At 37.7% G+C, this 22,267-nt stretch overlaps 1 protein-coding gene across 3 annotated transcripts in view; it reads right to left on the bottom strand.

The window, feature by feature from the left end:
• Positions 1-18,104, bottom strand: part of tacc1 (transforming, acidic coiled-coil containing protein 1) — a 28,420-nt gene extending 10,316 nt beyond the window's left edge. The window contains exons 1-2 of one of the 3 annotated variants that reach the window (XM_067434041.1): positions 17,907-18,104; positions 4,729-4,832 (exon numbers count right to left, since the gene is read on the bottom strand). In XM_067434041.1, the coding sequence (XP_067290142.1) occupies positions 4,729-4,832; positions 17,907-17,971 (169 nt within the window). In that variant the 5' untranslated portion in view covers positions 17,972-18,104. Of the gene's footprint in view, positions 1-4,728; positions 4,833-7,743; positions 8,351-17,906 lie in introns of those variants that run through there. The other 2 variants (XM_067434039.1, XM_067434040.1) reach the window with 2 other exon arrangements.
• Positions 18,105-22,267: the final 4,163 nt, after the last annotated feature.

The raw sequence follows: 22,267 nt of genomic DNA, 5'->3' as shown, positions 1-22,267 counted from the left end.
AGTAAAAGAGGTTCATAATTTTTTTAAATCAGGGTCTATATAATTTGTAGAATTATTATTTTGAAATATGCAATAATGTGTTACAGAATAATGCAATATGTTCCCCATATATCATAATTCGTTCAAACTTTTCCTTTCATGTGTTCTTAGAGCACATACAGTATGCTCTATTGTTCAACCTATGGAGGATATTTGAAGACCAGACTTCCTTACAAGAGAAAAGACAGGAAATGCTTTACTCAGGATGCAAAGAGTTCAACAATAGTCCTCTTTTCCCTGTCTCCAACAGGCACAAATAGCACAACTTCAAGCAACAATCAGGCATAATAGTGGGCTAGATGTTTCAGCACACCCATTTCGGATGTACTGAAAAGAAGACTTGGCCTATGTGGCATGTCCTGATTTTGTAGCGTTAGAAGTGTTCCTGGGCCAACATACACTATATTGCCAAAAGTATTGGGACAACCTTTCAAATAACTGAATTGAGGTGTTCCAATCACTTCCATGGCTGAAAGTGTATAAAATCAAGCACCTAGGTATGCAGACTGCTTCTACAAACATTTGTGAAAGAATGGGTCACTCTCAGGAGCTCAGTGCATTCAAGCGTGGTGCCGTGGTTACCACCTGTGCAATAAGTTAATTTGTGAACTTATACTAAACATTACACGATCAACTGATAGTGGTATTACAACAAAGTGGAAGCAATTAGGAACAATGGCAACTTAGCTACAAACTGGTAAGCCATGTAAAATCTCAGAGCGGGGTCAACGCATGCTAAGGCGGACAGTTCTGCAGAGTCAATAGCTACAGACCTCCAAACTTTGTGTGGCCTTCAGATTAGCTCAAGAACAGTGCATAGAGAGCTTCATGGATTGGGTTTCCATGGTTGAGCAGCTACATCTAAGACATATGTAAAGCATGCCACCGCGTGTTCAGAGTGGCGAATCACGCTTCTCTTTCTGGCAATCCGATGGCTGAGTCTGGATTTGGCAGTGGCCAGGAGAACGGTACTTGTCTGACTGCATTGTGCCGAGTGTAAAGTTTGGTGGAGGGGCGATTATGGTGTGGGGGTTTTCAGGGGTTGGGCTTGGCCCCTCAACTTGTAACTCTTAATGCTTCAGCATATCAAGTCATTTTGGACAATTTCGTGCTCCAAAATTTGTGGGAACAGTTTGGGGATGGACCCTTCCTGTTTCAACATGACTGCCAGTGCACAAAGCAAGGTCCATAAAGACATGGATGAACGAGTTTGGTGTGGAGGAATTTGACTGGCCTGCACCTGGAGTCCTGACCTCAACCCGATAGAACAACTTGAATGAATTAGAACGGAGACTGCGAGCCAGGACTTTCTCGTTCAACATCATATTTTGTTGATTCTGGAAAAAACATTCCTGTCCGAAAATATAATGCTTAACATAACCCTACCCCTAAACCTAACCCTACACATACGTTATCCCTGAAATCAGATGATGAATCAGATGATAAATAATGCTGATGTAGAAGCACGTAACCCTGGTTGTAAGCCTAAACTTGACATAAACTTTAAACTTGGCCCTCAAATCTGATTGGTTGATTGGAATGTTGTTCCAAGATGCTGATCCCGGAACATTTCACACTTGGTAAAAAAAAAATTCAGGTTCTGTGCCTTTCTGTGCCATAATACAAAAAAACAAAAAACAACAAAAAACACTACCTCAAAACCTGCATTTCAAGCCACTGTAACCAGAGGATACCAGCTGAACAAATCACATTTAAATCATTTACATGTCAAATTGTATCAATATTCTAAAAGTAGTCCTTTTGAAACAATTCCCCTTGTTTGGCTGGCAGTCATCACTGAGTTTTGATGCAACAGCCTGTTGCTAAGAGACAGGAGACAGTCTATTTATATATGAGATGTATGAGTCTGTGCTGACCTCCTCTAATAGAGACAGCTTTGAGAAGTACTATCTGTTATCTGTTTAAAATATTTACATGCAAGAAAGAACATGTCCAACAGGAGAATGTATCTGAGTTGAATTTGTGAATTCTGTTAGAGCTCCAGCATTCTGATGTCATGAGTTTGAGTCAATTCAAGTGATATTCAGTTGTGGTAAAGCCTCAAGGGTACTACCTGAAAGGTTAAAAGTTTGAGTCGTAAGCCTTAACTAATGAACCACAGACTGCTCCTGACTAACCCGTTCTAGGGTAACATATGAAAATCACATACACAAATGTAATTTTTAGGCTAGTAATGTCTGCAAACTGCAACACAATGGTTTCTACTGGACATCCAAAAAGAGGAACTTGAGCTTTACCAACAAGCATTTTAGGGAACTAGCCTTACATTTATAAAATAACTACAGCCTTCAAAATTGTAATGACAATATTCCACCCACAGACCTTCCATGAGTCCTTTCCGATGTCTACGCCCAATCTTCCTACTGCTTTCGCCAAGTTCTAGCTATCTCTTACTCTGTGTCTGTTTCCACACATCTGGTACAACGTTGTCCTGAGATGGCAGACAGTCCTTCCCATCGAGGACACTAAAAGTGCTGATCTAAGTGTTTTTAAATCTCCGCAGCTGCATTTGTCATCATTTCCAGAGGTCAAGACTCCTCCTCGACATCCACCTATAGGCAAGCTAATTTCAGAAATGGATGACCCTTTTGGCAAATATGAGGTACACCATGTCATTCTACGTTCTGACTTTTTTTTCTTAAACAATATGCACTGATTGTCAAATTTACTATTTGCCAATTTAAGCCCTTGAAATGTATTTATATTGGGGAGGTTGTATCTGAAATGTAGGTTTGTACATCAGATGAAGTTATCTTGAATGCAGAAACAGAAGCTTTCGGGCTATGAAAGCAACTGTTGCCGTTTGAACACGCAACACCAGTGAAGGAGAATCATCATCAGGCACAATTGTGATTGGTTATGCATCCAGCGCTAGTGGCCGTGACTTGAGCTTCCTCTTTGTGGTGAAAGCGTGATGCATCGACAATGTTTATTTCATCAAAACAGAGCAGGCAGTGAGCATGAGTAATGCATTCAAAACACAAACGCTTCATCTCAACCCTGCTAAGAAACATTTCAGAGCTTTTTTGATTATATAACTACAGCAACAACAAAAAAAGCGTAATGCTGTCACAACACATTAGTCAATCCGGTCATGAAGATACTGCACAAAAGAGCCGTAAAAACGACACTGTACATGTCTGAGCGTGTTATAAAGTAGAAAAGGCAATCAAACAGTCAATAATGCTTGTTTTTTTCAGTTATGTTCTCTGATGTCAACAAGCAACTGTGTTTATGTATGACTTTACATTGAAGGTGCAGCAGGATTTAGTACCTGGGGTGGAGAGGACACAAGAAAGCTTCTGTTTACATAACCACAAATTCTGGCTAATGCACTGCTAGCCATCAAAATGTGTCCCTAGCATAGATAGTATAGCTGTGAGGATGAGGACGACTGTAGTGGAAACTGCTCAAGCAATCCAAACCACGACACGTAGGCTTGGAAAGGCTGCCTCTATTAGCCTAAAGCATTCTACATTTGTCAGGACAACTTTCTCTCAAAACTCACCAAAAAAATATTTAATAGCCACATTTTCAAATATACACTAAAAGAAAGAGATAAACTAGAAAATGGTGAAAGTGAACTAGCAAGTCTAGCACAATTTCAATGAGTACAAAGTGTGTTTTAGAGTGTCTGTGTGTGGCATTTAGAGAAAAGAATTAAATCACATGATGTTCTTCGCTGTGAGCTTTTGACCTTGCCCGTTGATAAACGTGCTCTGAGAGGAGCAGATACTTTTGTTCGATTCCAAACTCCTGAATTCCAAGCTGGGTCAGGGGCCTCTCTTTACCCAAACCTCTATTTTCCAACCTCAAAACCTCCTCCACTCCATTTGAGTAACTAATAATGTCTGCCCAGTTTTGATTCAAGCTGAGGTCAAAATGCATCACATTTGTTCAATCTTTGAAACACAAAACAAAGAAACTTCTTCCTCCCTGTGGAAAACTTAGGGAAAACGTATAAGAGCTACACCTAGAGACTAAGATTTCAAGTGCAAAACAATAGTAACATACACATGTTTTTGCGTATACGCTTAATGGTAGTGACAAGTCACATTTTAGAGCGTTTATGAGATTTTAATGGGCAGATAAATTCCTCAAAAAGAGTCTGGGGAAGTGCAGCTGTTTTCAGTTAGTGCTATGGTACACTCCCCTGAATTTGTACACGTGTCTTTAAGAGGAAAATTTAAAGAAAACAAGGCATGTTTTTAAGTAGAAGGAAGAACTGGAATTGTACTCTTATGTGTTGGTCAGATTCATTCCTTAAAAACTTTAAATTACTTAATCATAAGGGGAGAACTATCTTTTAACAAGGATAAATATTTGTCTATTTACTTTCCTTCCAGCAAATCAGAAGTAGTAACATTGCTATCTAATTAATATTCATGAGTCCAGCTGATTTATGAGGTAAAGTATAATTTATAGGACTATACTGACCCCCGTTCCCAACACTACAAGAAATGCTACCAACAATATATGACATACAAAAGTGATACCAAAAGATCACACATGCACAAAACCACTAAGAGACACACTTTCCTCCTGTTGCCATGGCAACATTACATTGCATGAGAGGAATAGAAGCACATGCAGCGACAGGTGCTCTGTGGCATCTCTAAATCTACCGCCTGTATCTATGTTATTATGAGGTCTTTTTTTTATTTTTACCTGTGCTCTCTGTTATTGGATGATCCAGTGCTGATGGTTCTTTATATGGCCGATGGACAGGTGTCTCAGCTTCAGGTGTGTCAAATTGGCCCTCTGAGTCCGAACTGATGGAAAACGAAGAAAAACTGTGGTTAGTCACAGAAAAGTTCTTAAATCTGTACTATGTCGACAAAAGCACATTGCCATGGTTATTTGGCTCAGCTTGATTTAAATCAGATGGATAATTCTGATCTCAGATCAGTATAAAACATACAAATGCATCATATCATCAAATGGCATCAATATTTAATAAAACATCTTGGACATGTGGCTTAGAGCTTTAGTCATGGGTGAAACGAAACTGAATTGAGCACATAATGTCCTCATTAATTAATAACCATGTATAGCTGTGACACCAATACTTTCTATGAATTGTTGTTTATCATACACTCTCAGAAAAAAAGGTACAGTGCTGTCACTGGGGTGGTACCCTAAGGTACAAAAGTGAAAAGGTACATCTTTGTACCTTACTCACCCCTAAAAGATACATATTAGTACCTTAAAAGGTACATATCAGTAGTTTAAGAGTGCAAATTAGTACCTTTAAGGTACATAGTAGAACCTTAAAGGTACATATTAGTACCTTTTCGGTTTTGTACCTTAGGGTACCGCCCCAGTGACAGAAATGTACCTTTTTTTCTGACTGTGTATGTGTCTGTTTTGGTGGTTTTATGTGCTCATATGCACTTGTGTGAGGTCACACTGAAGAGCTTTCCAGGTAAAAGGAATAGTCCCAAAAATGGAAAATTACTCATGTTGGTCCAAACCCACATGACTTTAATTCTTCCGTGGAAAACAAAAGACGCATTATGCTATTAGGCTTTCAAGTTTTCAGGATAGACACATGCAACATAAAAGTGTCAAAAAAGCAGACCGGATGACCCATACGCTATTTTCTAAGTCTTGGAGTTATGTGATAGCTTTGTGTGAGGGTTTGAAAGATTTTAAGAGAATAATAAAATAAATTCCAACATGACTTCTTAAAACCAAATAATTGTAATTGAATGGAAAAACGTGACCAGTTCAGTTCCTTAAAATGTCTTCTTTTGTATTCCGCATGAAGAGAGAAAGACATGCAGGTTTAGAACAACATTTAAATGTTTGGGTGCACTATCCTTTTTACATTCACAAGAGCATAACGGTCATGGGCCTGAGCTAAAAGGGGAGAATTGTTAATTGTGTGTGTGTGTGTGTGTGTGTGTGTGTGTGTGTGTGTGTGTGTGTGTGTGTGTGTGTGTGTGTGTGTGTGTGTGTGTGTGTGTGTGTGTGTGTGTGTGTGTGTGTGTGTGTGTGTGTGTGTGTGTGTGTGTGTGTGTGTGTGTGTGTGTGTGTGTGTGTGTGTGTGTGTGTGTGTGTGTGTGTGTGTGTGTGATCAGTCCCCAATCTGGGAGGACTGCCCAGTTTTGTTGCACTGGGCCACCTGCAGTCCCATTAGGGAAGTAATCATTACTAGTCCAGCAAACAAACACAACAGACAAGAGAATAGATTAACTTGCAAAAAAGTGATGTGAAAAGGTTTTGCAAAAAAAATCAATTGTATTATTTTGTTCCCTTCCAACAATCCCCTATTTCTAACTGGGCGAGCCCAAATCCAACACAATCCACTCCACTATATCACTATTTTTCATAAAATCCCTGCCTGCACAGCTCATTCTGCTTGTGACTCATACTGAGCTCCATATAAATGAGAAGCTTTCTGTGTGGGTGGCTTACTGTGTGCTTTTCTAAGTATATTTACAACTTTCATGATCCTGACTCTCTTTTGGACCATTGTTCAGGTCTGTGTGGTGATACATTTGTGGCAGTCTCTCAGGCTGCGAGGCATTGGGAAAGAAAGGATTCTTCCTGGAAAGGAATGCTAGCAGACAGTTCAACGCCACATAGACAGGATGTCAACAACACAGCTTGAGGGGTACCAAACCAAAACATTCTTTTTGCCTGGATGATACATATTAATTAAACATTATATAAACAAAAATAAACTACCATTTTTGCATATTCAAAGAACATGTGAGTGGTGCTAGCTGCTCAGTGTTATAATCGTGTTCCTATGTTTGTTAAGATAAGTGTTTGTTAGCACATTGCTTTGCGGTAGTTGGGATGCTCTGGGTGGTTGTTAGGGTGTTCTGGGTGGTTGCTAGGTATTGCTTGGATTCCTGCATTAATGCAAGTCTTAAAAAATAAGGTTAGGGTTGGGCTAAACTGCATGTCTGTCAGAGAAAGGGGTGGGACAAATTACACACCAAATGTTAATAGGAGGCGTTCCTTCAGATCCTCAATCCTAAATATAAGCAAAATAAAAAAAATCTGATGTTTGTCTTAGCATGTAGTAGCCTACTGATAATGAATTAGAGTAATATACAAAGAAGTTTTCTCTTTTTAACAAAGGACAGCTCTAAGAAAGGCAGTGTTATCTACTAGCAAGGAAATTAGCCATGACACAGTTGGGGGTTGGGAGAGGAGAACGGTTCAATTCTGATCTTTATCTGAGCACAGGGACACATTAGACTAACAGCTAGAACCTCAGCCATGCACACTTCCTAAGGAAATCCCCAAATGATGCTGAAAACACCCACAAACACACTGAGTACAAACATTCAGATGAACAAACGTGTACATGCCACTTTCCCCAACCATGACAAGAGCACCAACAGACACTGACATTCAGAGGCTCTGATCTCTGGCTGCTTTGATCCATGTGGCTGACTGCTAAGCCATGGCTGTCTGCATAGCATTCAGAACAGTTAACACCATCATCTGACTCAAACAGGTGGCTCTGGAGGCAGTTTTGGTAAGGTTGTCCTCTACTGCTGATCTTGGGCACATTTTCAAGGTAAGAGCTTAATTTAAGAACTAAAAAGCATTATAAATAAACAGACATCCCGCATTTCCTCTCTCACCTTACACCCCTACTTCCATACATCACATCCTCATTTCCTTAGTCACGCTGGGAAGTTTACAAGATTCTAGACTTGCCTGCAGCCATGAGACCTTTCGTCGTCCTCTTGATCTCTTGACATAGTCTCTCGTGTCTCTTCCGTGAGGGGTTCGTCGTCCATCCCCGAATCAGTCTCATCTTCTTCCTCCCCTCCTCCTCTAACGGCTGACCAGGTCCATTTGGCCCACTGCACTGGTGACAGCCAAGACATCTTCAACCTCTTACTGGTGATACGCCAAACGTCTACTGGAACACCTTGTGGGCGAATCCAAACAAATGAGTCAGTCTCTCCTTGCCTCTTTTTCTCTCTTACAGATGTTTTTTCTCAGTGGAGAGCAACGCTTCACGTGGTCTTGAAGCCGAGCTTCATGTTTTCGTCGCAACAGCCTCTCGCTTCCTTCCTCTCACGCGACTGTTGATGTTGAGTTCTCTTGGCTTCCTCTATCTCGGTGCAGCTGAGTAACGAAGAGTTTGCAGTCTCCTTTCCCTCGCAGAATACCACAGCAAAGATCAGCTGGCTGCCAGATAACTCCCCCTGTCCACCCCTCCTCTTCAGGATCAGACTATTGAGAAGAAACTAATGGGGGGAAGAGAATATAGAGTGCCTGTATCTCTGGTCCAGCTGATTCGGAAGCCCCTGTGGTAAAAAAAATGGTAGCTTCCCAAGCAGAACTACTCTCTCTCTCATGAAAAACAGAAGAAAGGAACACAACCGAGGCTGAAGGGAAGGGAGAGGGGGGCTCCGTGGTTTCGGTAGGGAAACTGTGGAATGCAGAGCTGAGCTCCTCCTCAGTCTTTTTTCCATTAACCATCTCTAGCCTTGCGCTCCGGCTCACAACCAGGAAAACCTGTTCTCTCACTTGTCCTTTCACACACACTCATTGATACCTGTTTGGAATGCCTGAGCCGGTTGCCTGGGGAAATCAGCGTTCCCATGACTAATCTGGACTCAAACCAAAATCCTTTTCCAAAGGGAAAAATGACCACAAGACTTTGTATACAAAATAGTCAAGAGCTTGCCTTTAAAAACACTTAAAACACAAATATAGGCTTCTAACACGACCCAAGTACTCTCAGTGTGTACACTGCATAATCTTATTTAGGATATCATCATACTCAAGAAATTTAGTTGATGGATACCGCACTAAGCATCTCCATTTTACACCACAACTACATCCTTTGATCAGTCAACAGTCTAAAAATACAACCCTAGTGAGGCTGTGTTGTTGGTCGTTGCCATCACAAAGTCTACCCACACAACCAGAGCAACAGTTCTCAAAGCCATAACTCAACTTAGCTTTGACAAAATGTCCTGAGCAATGAGATACGGAACTCAAATCTTTATGAAACCTCTACAGATGTTCTTCCATGGCTTAGGGTAACTTACATAACTGATGTCCACTGAGAAGATGGGTCATTTCACATCAGAGGTCTGAAGATATTTCAGGTAGAATTCATTCAGTTAGCTGAGGAAATGGTTTCGGAAGCCTGTATGATATTAGCATAACTGCTTAATTTACTAAATGTATCTCTATCAAGGTCACTGCCATTGCTAATTACGAAATGTATCTTCTATCAAGGATTTTCTTATAAGTTTGGGAGAGCATTTTAACATACCATGTTACTTATTTGTACATGTTTTGGTGAAGAGACTGAATAATCACAGAAGAAGAAGAGTTATTTTTATAGATTTTTCCTTATATGAGACCACCCATATACGTTATGGAGCGTTTGTGAGGTTAATGCCACATGCTCAGGATATGGCTAAGATTAAGTTGAGGGGGACTGTACAAGGACGTCTCACATTTCAAACGCAACGAAAACTTGGCAAGAGACACAGCAGACGCCAGAATAAAAGAAAAAGAAAACACACAATATAAAAGAAAAACAGGCCAATGAAGAAAGTGCTTCTTAAAAATTATGAGAAACGTTGTTTTCTTGCCCCAAAACAATGACTGGGCACATGTCTTCCAGTAACAAGATGTTAAGCAGCAAACCAAACAGACTGAAATATGATGGTTTCTCGGACAGTTTTGGTTCAGTCCTAAGGGAGTGTGCATCTGTGCTTCTAATTACAGATTCCACATTTGCAGAGTCGAACAGACTGAAGCTCTGGATCCACCCAACAGTCTGTGACTAAACCGCCACGATTGGGACTCAAATAAAGACAAAATCCCATTGTTTGTCACAAAGGAGACTCGAAAAGAGATTCAAAAATGTAAAGAATTCAAATCAGTTTGTTCTGGGTGCACCCTGGGCGACACCTAACACTGATTTACAGAATGAAGGTAGTGAGATTTACATGTGTTTGTCCAGTGAAGCTCTTCTTTTCACAAGCCAAACACAAAAGTATGAAAGCTGGTTGCCCCCACAGAATAAAACATTTTTACTAGAATAAAACGTTTTATCTCACAATTGTGTTTATGGCAAATGCAAGTTATAGTCAGAATTTTGAGATATAAAGCCAGAATTGCGAGTTATAAAATCAGAATTTTTTTCTTGCAATTTCAAGTTTATATCTCATAATTCTGACTTCTTTTCTCAGAATTGTGAGATATAGGGCCCTATCGTACACCCGGGGCAATGCAACGCCAGGCGTGCATGCTGCGAGTGTTTTTTGCTAGTTTCAGCCCGGTAACTTATTTTCATTATCCTGCGCCACGTTGTTTAAATAGTAAATGCATTTGTGTCCATGTGTTAGGCCGAACCTGCAACTGGCTTTTAAAGGGAATGGGAGATGACACTCTGATTGGTTTATTGAACGTTACGCCCAAAACAAACCCATTACTCACTAAAAGAACAACCTTTTTAGACCATGCGCTGGGTGCAGGGGCGTGGGACTGGGACTGGGGGGATAAAGGGTACTGAGTAACCAGGGCCCGAGGCAGGGAAGTCCGTTTTCTATGCATACACATACATGGTACGGGGGCCCAGCAAGATGGTTTGTACCCAGGGCCCAAAATTTGGTGCTACGCCACTGGCTGGGTGTACCGACCATTTCCTGTCGTTAAACTAGCAAAAGTGCACTTTAGACCATGTGCTTAGAACTTCAGGTCCCATAAACTTGATAAAATCCAATTCTGAGGGGAAAAAAGACTGAATGGTTTATCAGAAATATGAGTTTATAGCTCACAATTCTGACTTTATATCTTGCAATTGTGAGTTATAAAGTCTGAATTGCAAGATATAAACTTACAATTCTGAGAAGAAGAAAAAAATCACATTATATCACACAATTCTGACTTCATAACTCACAATTGCAACTTTATAACGCACCCTAGCGGCAGCAAATGTAATTCATAGCAACTCTCCATTGGCTTGCGAGTTTGAAAAACCAAACTCTCAGGCCAATCACATCGTGTACAGAGTCGGTGGGCGGGCTTAACATAATGATGGCAGAGTTACAAGGTTCTGCGTTCCACTTCGAAACAATGAAGCTGGCGAACAGCGGTCTTTCAAACCAGCTTTGGCCAACAGAGTTAAGCTTTTCTTTGAGAAAAGAGCAAAGAATCCCACTGAAGTCATTCTTAAAAAGGAAGATGTGTTCGGAGTTTTGCTGACCGGCATACAGATTTATTCTATCAACTAGCTCCTTTTCACTAGGGGTGAGCGGATCGATCTAAATACCGATAGTATCAATGCTGGTATTGATATTGGATCGATACAGTTGTAATTGAATCAATATTTTAATGTACATATCTCTCCTCTATGTTCATTATACTTTGCTCGTGTCTTCTACCTCTACAATCCTATGCTGCTTTCACATCATGGCCCTCTTTGCTACTCCTGCTGCGATTGGTTGATGTGTCGTTACGTGACTCACTGACACAACGCACCGAGGAGCAGCAAACTGAGTGAGCGAAGCTGATCGCACATTGAATGAGAGATCAGGATGACCAAGGAAGAGAAGCGTGGTGTGTAGCTATTGTACGCCACTAAATGATAATACTATATAATGGAGTTTTTAAAATCGGATCGATACCAAATTTTGCAGTATTGCCCAACACTACTTTTCACCTTCTTCATTGCTCTGGTTGGTTGTAGCGCTATCCTATCACGTGCAGAGGGAGTCTGAAAGACAACCGTTTATCCCGCCGCTCGGATTGAGCCCTGTCAATGGTATGTTCCCAGACCAACATCTTGATGTGGGTCTGGCTTGTCAGGCTACAACTTTATCACGCAAGACAGAATTATGAGATAAAGTCACAATTACCTTTTTAATTAAATGTTTTCTTCTGTGGCGGAAGCAAGCTTCCATAAAAAAGTACCGTCTTGATAACATGCTTAAAAGGAAATCAGCAGAGATTCCAACACTTGGGATTATCATAAACCTTTAAAGTGTTGCTTTGTTGAAATGCCTTTGTTGCACATGATTTCATTAGAGAAGTTTCTTCTAAACTATGTGTTCATAGACTTTAAGGGAAATTTGACTAATAAACACTTGATATTTTTTCTTCAGGCTACTTTTATTTCTTGAACACAGCTGCTATGGCCTATGAACTTGTGATGTCAGGTCAGCTTAACACATCATAACAACGACACTCTCAGACAACCTTCAGAGCATCATATTTCTGTGTTCAGTGCCAGGCTCAGCACGAGATCTCATAAGCTCCCAGCATCCAATCTTGGTTGAGTGTGAATGATGACATCTGCTACCAGGGAGACTTGACTGTGTTAGATAAGACTATACTCTTAGTTTTTGCTTTTGCATCATCACAAAATGTATTTAACTGCAGGATTTCAAAAAGCATAATTTATGGGAGGAATCTAGGATGCTTGCCCAGTAGTATCTCAGCCTTAAAGGAAATATGAGATGTAATAATAACAGGCAGACTGAACTAGACTGCAGTAACAGATCATGAATGAGGGGGCAGAGCCATCTTACATAAACAGTATATCACAACTGAGCTCACGCCTCCGGAACAACACAACTTGACATTGCTGCACACTGTGTACTAACAGAACCCAAAAATAGGTCAAACACTTCACATTTCCAGAAAAGACTGGAACATGATGGCCAATATATAGTCACCATATCAAATACTGATAGGCTGTTACTTCATCTATATAAAGCCATATAGTCTATTTGCAGCAGAGCAATAATCATTGTTATTTTTACTGGAGTCACAAGGCAGGGAGATCAGCTGTCCAAAAACAATTCACATGAGAAAAACCACTCCCTTCAAAGAAAGGGTGTATCGCAACATGAGTCCAGAAACAGTTCAATGTTTAATCTTATTATAATACAGGAGATTAAATGGAGGTTTCGGTTAGATTACAAGCAAACATCCGTTTTATATAAGTGGAGGTTTTTAAACGGTTTAAATTCAAACTGTTCGCTGATATAAACCAGGAAAATGCAACGTTGAAAAAGACGGCAAAGTTCCAAAATTATTCTGTAGACTTTAGAATTCTATCGACTAAATTTTCTAATTCTATAAACACTGCAGTCTAAATCAAAGGCCTTGTGCACCTCTTCCCTCATGAAGTGTTAACCTAAGTCACAGAGCCACCTTGTGGTGAAAAAACTGAACTACTAATAAAACTACAACAAGTGTATTCAGAAAAGAGACATATTTCATAATTTTACCAGACATTTAAAATTCCATCACTTCCATAATTTTGAGAATAATTTAATGGTTATATATTTAAATGATAATAATTGGGCTTACATTTTGTGTGTTATGACCATTATTCATCAACACCGTCATACAAACTGTAAAATAAATATTAAAATTTTAGATAATTTGCTATATTTCATGTAGGTCCATATTAACTGTTTTAAGTATTTTTAACTGCAATAAATGTGAAATAATCTAACCAAAAATGTACTTGCCTGAATGTAAAAATAGTTAATTGTATTTATTTTTTTATTACATTTTATTAAAAAAATTTTTTTTTACATTACATTTTTATTGAAAATTTTTTAATTGTAATTTCTAAAAAAAAAGAAGAAAAAATTTAAGCCTTTATTTTAAGGGGTCTTTTGTACTTATATATTGAAGTACTGAGTATTATTAATTAACGTATTAACGTATAATATTAGGATTAGGGTTTGGTTTGGGGTCATTTGCATGTAATTATGCATAATGAATAGTTGTTATTGCTATTGCTAAAAAATATACACACTGTACTGTAAAAGCCAACAAATATCAGAAAAGTTGTTACATTTAACTATTAGGAGCTAAAATATTGTGCTTTACTGCCTCACATTAAAAGTGTTGAGTTTTGAACTAATTATTTCTGAAAATATTTTGAGCAGCTGTAAAAAATAAAAAAATAAATAAAAAAGCACATTGGCTACATCTGCTGGTCAAATCCAGGCTTATACAAGCAGATTTAACACACTGACACAATGTGGGAGTTTCTAAAATATTTTAATTTATGGCTAATTTAAAATATCATAACACACCTAAAATAACTTCTGCTTTTATTATTATTGTTATACTGCTTTTATTATTATTGTTATACTTTCAATAGTTTAGTTTATACTACAGAGTTGGGGAGTAACAAAATCCATGCGACTTTGTTACAAGTTTAAAATACAAAATATTTCATTATAGTTATATATTAAATGGGTGGTAATACGGTTAGTTACATTCGAAAAGTATTTTAGATTACCAAAGTGATTACTACATCCTAAGCTACATTTCTTGCTAAATATGCAAAACTTAAATCATTTTAACAAGGAATATGGGATAATAAAAATTGCATGTGATTTTTATTTAGTACTGTCCTGAATAAGCTATTTCACATAATAGATGTTTACATATACTCTACAAGATAAAATGACTTTATACATACGGCCACATTAAAAAATTTGACATACCCTTAACCGTTGAATCTGTCATTTCCTGGATGATCCACTATACTGTTTTCATGTTTCAAGTTAAGTAATTTGTTTATGTAATTGCAACAATTTTCCCCTCGCAATTGTGAGATAATATAAATTTGCTAAGATAATAAAATAAATTTGCAATTGTGAGTTGAGCCAATTATGAGGGGGCAAAAAGACATTGCAATTTTTATCTTACAATTCTCACTTTATAACACACAAATGTGAGTTTAAATCTTGCAATTCTGAGGGGGAAAAAGATTCAAATACCTTTTTTATTTAGTGGCAGAAACAAGCTAGCACAGTGCATTAAAAACTTTTGAACAGGACATGTATTTTTCCATTCACAGAAGATAAAAAAGTACAATTTACACTGTTCATCAGATTAAAAAGTTTACACACCCCAGATCTTAATGCACCATGTTGTCTTCTTGAGCATCAGTATTTTTCTTTTCTATTATCAAACTTTGCCAGCATTTTTTGCTTCAAGAAATATTGTAGAAAACTGATGTTGTTTAAAATAATGTGCAGAGGAAAACCCGTTTGGTAGTCCCTTTGTGTTTAGTATTCTAAATTATGTAGATTAAGTTACAAAACCTGTGTAATCTAACAAAATATGTTACAAATGACTGTTTAAAGCATGTATTTTGTAATCTGTAGTGAAATACATTTACATTAAAAGTAACCTTCCCATCCCTGGTTTTATACTACCATTTAAATTTCAGTAAGTTTCGCCTTGAAATAAATAATTAATACTTTTATTCAGTAAGAATGCATTAAATTGATCAAAGTGACAGTTAAGTCATTTATAATGTAAAAAAAAGATTTTTATTTAAAATAAATGATGTTCTTTAAAAAAAAAATTAAAAAGTAATCAAAGAATCCTGGAGGGAAAAAAAAACAGCAACACTTTTTCCAAAAACATTACATACAACATTGATAATAAGAAATGTTTTCAAAGCCCTAAATTAGCATATTAGACTGATTTCTGAAGGATCATGTGGGAGTAATGATGCTGAAAATTCAGCTTTGCATCACAGGAATTAATTTAAATTGTAATAATTTAATTAAATATTACCATTTAAAATAGATTTCTTCATATATTAGTCTTTTTGAGGCATGTCAGTACTACTCCCACATATGTATGTCACTCCAGCACACTTAACATAATACATCACAAAACAAACTCAACACAAGTATGCCATTGTCCATAGATGTGCAGCCTTATTAACATGCATGAATGCAGAATATAATTTCAGCGCTGACCCTTTGACCTAAAACCAGCAACTCCTCCACCCCTCAACCCCCTTGAAACAGAAACAAACATTCATCAGAGGACCTCTGTATAAAAACACAAGAATGTTTCTTTGAACAGACGGTCTCTATTTATCTAATAAAAGCTCAAACAGTAATAAAACTACTTCAAAATGACTTACTTATAAACAATAACTACAGAATATTTTGACCTGCACTGAGGGGAAATGGTAACATTGATTCAAGTGTCCTTCTAACAAGCGCTACCAGCATGGAAAAGCTATTTTTAGGGTGTGTGTTTAAACAACAAGCAGTGAATAGCATAAAACTTCACAAGAAAACTTGGTAACGCTTCACAATAAGGTCTCATTTCTAAACATTAGTTAATGTGTTAGCTAACATAAACTAAAATGAACAACATACTTTTTTAAGCATTTATGTTTATGTTAGTTAGTGAAAACATCATTTGTCATTGTTAGTACACTGTAAAGAATTATTTAAAAAATAAGTTACCTGATTGCCTTAACTCAAATTTTTAATTTCAATGAACTCAAAATGTTAATACAATGAACATTTTTGAGAAGCGACAATAAATATCATTTAAATATTTTGTATGCATATTAGGTAATTGTGTGTGTTTTATTTGTGAAGCTGCAGTGAAACATGCCAAATTGTACCTAATTGTGTCTAATTTTTTTTTATGTGGTTCAGATTCAAAAATATTTTGAGTTTCTATTTATTAAACTAATTTCCTTCATTGTATCAACTCAAATTTTTAATTTAATTTAACTCAATTTTAAGGCAACCAGGGAACTTATTTTTTTAAAAAAATATTTTTACATAAAAATAATAGGTTTTTACAGTGTACACAGAGCATTAACTAATGTTAATAAATACAACTTTTGATTTTAAAATCCTGTAAATTGAGTATTAGTATATTGCCAATGATTAATAAATGCTGTATGGGGGGATAATACAATGGAAGTCATGTGGTCCATTTGGTTATGGACATTTTTGGAAATATATATATATATATATATATAGTGTTCAGCTGAAGGAAGAAATTCATACAGGTTTGGAACAACTTAAATGGTGACAGATTTTTCATTTTTGGTTGAACTATCCCTCTGAAGTTAACAAATGAAACCTTATTGTGAAGTGTTAATGAAAATGTTCAGTTATCCAATCTTTCCCGACGTGATCTGCCAAAGTTCCTGTAAACTGAACCTAATCAGATGCATCATGTGTCCGATTTTCTAATCTGAATGCAATTTATTAAACACAAACTCAATGAAGCGGGGTCACATAAGGAGAATTTCCCACAAAACACCACATATCCTGTTCAGTTCAGTGCAGTGCATTACATACAACCTGAACCTGAAGAGATTATGAATCATCCATACATTTGAATATGCAAATATGCTACACAAATAATGCCACATGTCAAACTAACTAGGGGGAATTGGCATTTAATGAGTTAAATACTCTTAAAATGAACTGATGACTATCTCAGATGTAATTTGCACATCTTTACAACCCACTACAGATGGCCATCGGTCATAGGTTTTATGGATGGTCTATAGGATATAAACAAATGCTAGCATGATACAGACACTTTACAAAAGCACTTTAATACAGCTGACCTGCCATATAAATCGCACTAACAGTAGCGCCTTGCTAAAAAGATATTCAACAAAACAAAACAAAAAGCCTTGAAACTTATCAGTGTACCTAAAAGGCGTGGAGTTATTTGCACAAGAGCTGGGTTTGCATTAAACAAAGCATTGAGCTATATAAAAAGACAATTCATTTAAACATTTCTAAAAAGTCTGAAGCCTTAAACTTTTTTATGCAAACCCTCCATATAAAAAGCCAGCTTTCAGTTACCAGAATTCATTTTACTCCATGAGAAACTTCACCAGCATAATGACCACACCTTTGCTGTGACACTGGGAAGTGTATTTGACACATTAACGCTGACATAATGTATAAACAGGTGCAATATTAACAGGGTTTTACTGCACATTTACATAACATAATACATCATGCCTTCTTAAAGTACATATTATGTATCAAAGTAACATGAAATCTTTGGTATAAAGTTCAACTTACATGCTAATGCTCTTCTGATTTAGGGAGTTTTTCTCATTGCTCTTTTTGCTTTGAGATCCTCCCATGATGTTGGTCTGTTTAGAGTGTGTAAGATTAAGTTATTATTTTTTAAGGTGGTCCGAGCAGGTGGAGTTGGCTCATCTTGGCTCCGGTCCCGACATTTAAGAGTCCGACAGCCCAGCGCTACAGCAGTGACGGTGCAAAGTGTGTCAGAAATGCTGAAACACTGCCTGTTTCTACGCTGCATGCCCCTCCTATCTCAGCACACACACACACACACACACACACACACGCTCCTACAGTAGCTACAGTAGCACATGACCTCTAAACACACACAGACACACACACACACTAGCTGTCAGTCAGGCATTGGAGATTCCATGGAACTCTGGTAGGGAGGAACACACATCAGGCATCCATCCCGACAGGTTTATCTAATTGAGTTCTGAATGGACCTGCATTGATGATCTGAAGTGATCATGTTTTTTTTTTTCTAAACAAGCACCAACATGTGGAGAAAGTTCAGTTAACAACTATTTCGTATATACAACTAAAAATGTTGCTGTGATCTCCTGAGACAGTCTAATTAAGGATCAACTTCATATGTGGGTCAAACCTGATTAGCTGTTCTTTTTTTAGACCATATCAAGGTACAAATGATGTGAGATGTTCTAAAAAAAGGCTTGTAGAAAGACTGGTTTGTGTCGTTTTTTAGTTTTGAGTAACTTTTCAAAAATGAAAACTGTTGGCATTTACTCACCCTCATGTTATTCCAAACTTGTCTGACTTTCTTTCTTCTGTGGAACATAAAAGAAGATATTTGGAAGAATGCTCACGCTGCTCTTTTTCACACAATGGAAGTAGATGAGGACTGGGGTTGTCAAGCTAAAAAAAAAAGCACAATAGGAATCAAGTCAAGCCACCTTCATTTATATTCAGTGCTTTTTACAATATAGATAGTTTCAAAACAGCTTTACAGGGATAACAGGCAATTAATGGAAGTTTCGGCTGTACAGCAGCTCTAGAAAAAAGTTAGTGCCCAGCTTAAGTAAGGTTTTAAAATATACTTTGGGTCCACTTACAAAAGACCACTTTCAACTAGAATAACTTTAATGCGGTCTGGCCGTTCCTTTGCATGACAAGAGTGTTTGGTGGCTTGAGAACGCAAACTTTGAAATAGTTTTGAAGCAATACCGTTATCATCTTCGTGTAAGCTTCAAAAACTGAGAGAATGGTGATGGCATGCACGTAAGCATCACGTGTTAAGTCTATAGGCAAGCCCGTTTGAATAAGCATGTGTGCATGCACTTAGTTTTTCTTTACAAAATGGCCACCAAATGCATCATACAACGTTTTTAGTCTTTTCAGCATATCATAAAAGTAGTCTATATGATTTGTGCACTGAATTTCAAGTCTTTTAAAGCCATACAATAACTTTGAATGAGGAACAGACCCTTTGCTTATCCTGTTCCTCTCTATCCCACCCTGTGCTTTCCTGTCTGATCTCTACACTAAAAATGCCACACAAAAAAATATATAACTTAAAAAAGAGAGATCTGGCCAGACAATCATGCAAAAGCATTCACCGTCATTTTTCTTCATGCAAAGTCTAGGATCTTTAAATAAAAATGCTTCCAGTCTTGAATGTATGCACAAGCTGTGCATTTAAACACAAAATATTGATTCATATCTTTATTACATAAGGTCAAAATATTGAAATATCCGCAACTCTAATAAGCATATGAAGCAACAGTGATAGCTTAAATGAATATAGCATCTTTCTATTGGTGAACTAAAGTACCTGTAAAAGTTGTTCAAGGACCCTTGAAAGATGGGTTCTGAAATCCACTGCCGGTTCAATATACCTATATATATCCAAATTAAATTATTAATAAAAAAAACCTTAATCAATATGTATCCTCCTTTATGATGATTTTTAACAATTCTTTCCAGTTATGAATTTGCTTAAGAGAACCACTGATTGTTTCTTGTTTTCTGAAGTGTGTATTTGGTCTGAGGGTCTGGCCTGGGGATGTGTGATGAACACTCTAAAAAATGCTGGGTTAAAAACAACCCAAGTTGGGTTGGAAATGGACAAACCCAGAAATTGGGTTGTTTGAACCCTAGTAAATGGACCCATTTAAACAACCCAATTTCTGGGTTTGTCCATATTCAACCCAACTTGGGTTGTTTTTAACCCAACATTTTTTAGAGTGCAAGCATGTTGTCTTGAGTTTGGATTTTGGAGGCATCACACACCCCTATCATGCCAGGAGTGCAGTAACAGTGTTTGCTCACTTAGGCCGGTATCCAGATATGAAACATGGATGTCTTTCATTTTATTTATATTTTGTTAATTTTATATTTCCTTACTGAAACAGCAAAGAATAAATATTGCCTGTACTACTGTCTGTACCTCTGACTGAGAGAAAGCACATGTTATCTGTATGTTTTGGGTTAGAACTGGAGCTCAATCAACTCCAACCTTGGAGAGACTGTGTATCTGTGTATGTGTGCAATATTCTGTGTTACAGATCAGGACTGGAGGTGGATTACGGGCATCCTAAGAGATGGGGTGGACTTGTTGTTCTGGGTAAGCTGGCACCTGCTCCAGTTTTGGAAGGTCACAATGTGCCTAATTCCGGGGTGAAAGCGTCAACATGTGCTCGATGGACATGTGAACCTGATTAACTGACAATGTATGGAAATTTACTATGACTGTTCATTTTCTCTGAGCCAATCAGAATCATTCAGTAATGACGAGGACTTTGACCTTGAAAACAGTATAACTGTTGGGACAATTGTATGTACGGACGAGATGGGGAGAGAGGGAGCGTGGCCTACAAACTCCTTTTGAGACCTGAAACTAGCTTCTGCTGATGAAACTACAAATTATACTTCAGTAAAGTTTTCTTTAATTAATTGCACTCCTTCAATCAGGTCTTCATTTTTCACTACTGGTCTTGGGTAATAAACTGTTACCCCTAACACCTTAAACTGCTTTTAATTCACAGCATAAAAGCTTCAGGCAAAAAAATAGTTTAGCTCAAGTTTCCTCTCACATACCTGACACATTTTTACCCATATTTGCAGATCTCACACTACGCTGACACTAGGCCTATCTGAACTTATGTTGTTCTGAGTGAGTTGGCTGGTTTCGAAGCAAAAGAATGCCTCAGTATTCATATATATATATATGTGTGTGTGTGTGTGTGTGTGTGTGTGTGTGTGTGTGTGTGTGTGTGTGTGTGTGCAAATGTGTATATTATTGGCTCTTTGAGCACTTAGTTTGCGCTTATTTCATATAACATTGACAGCTCATAATTAGGATGTGAATATATTACCAGAAACTTATAGAAAAGTGGTAATGACGAAATCAGGTAAAGACTGCCCTCTTGTGGTGGTAGTGAGCTAATAGGCAAAGAATGTGTGATGCCAGAAAACACTACTGCAGAAAACCTCCATCAAAGCACGTGTATGGCTGATGGACATGAATCATACTTGAAAAGACAATTTATGCTTCACTCACAGGACGCCAAATTGTAACAACATAAATACACCCGTTTTTAAAGTTTTAAGTAAGAAACAAACAACCCTATGAAGCTGGAAAAAAACAAAACAAAATTTAAGACAGCTGCTGCGCCTCTTTTTAAAGCTGCAGGGGTCGCATTTGTCGTCATTGAGGCGGCCTCATTTCAGTAACATAACCAAGTACATTCCTATGTCATAAAGAAATTACAACTATTTATGCTTCACTAATAAGTACAATTTATAATGATTACTTTTCTAAATTGAGACATCCTTGATGACGCATGCGGTCCTCTGGAGGATGCAGCCTTCGACATGAGACGAAGCTAGGATGTGCTTACATGTGTTTACATAGTTGCCATGCAACAAAAGAGGACAAGAGTGCACAGAACATCAAAAATTATTTTAAGTCGGGTCTCACTCTTTTCAGAGGCACAGAACCATGAGTGATCTCAGGCTGCGAAACTTCCTATTGTTGACTCAATATATTTCCACATCCTTCTTCCACAAGGGACAATTACATAGTCCACTGCACACTGTAGGAGTCCAGGTCCATGTATCTGAACATGACAGAGTGATTCAGAAAACTAGAAGTTTCACCCTCCAGCAGTTTAACTCAACTGATGGGCACAAGACTCCACATTTCCAAGCAATGAGTGTTTTTAGGTGTGACCTCACCTCACCCCTCAGCCTAAAGAAACTTGGAAATACCAGAAAGAAAGAGAAAACCAAGCCAAGATGACGCAATCCACATGCAAAGGTCTTTTGAGACCGGTCACTTGGGGGTTTCTGACAGAACCATAAGCCAGGCATCTATCATTTAATATTTTTGA

This window comes from Pseudorasbora parva, chromosome 23, assembly GCF_024679245.1.
Source record: "Pseudorasbora parva isolate DD20220531a chromosome 23, ASM2467924v1, whole genome shotgun sequence".
NCBI classification, from domain to species: Eukaryota; Metazoa; Chordata; class Actinopteri; order Cypriniformes; family Gobionidae; genus Pseudorasbora; species Pseudorasbora parva.
Note: the sequence above shows the minus strand (reverse complement) of the source record. Positions and strands in the feature narration are given on the sequence as shown.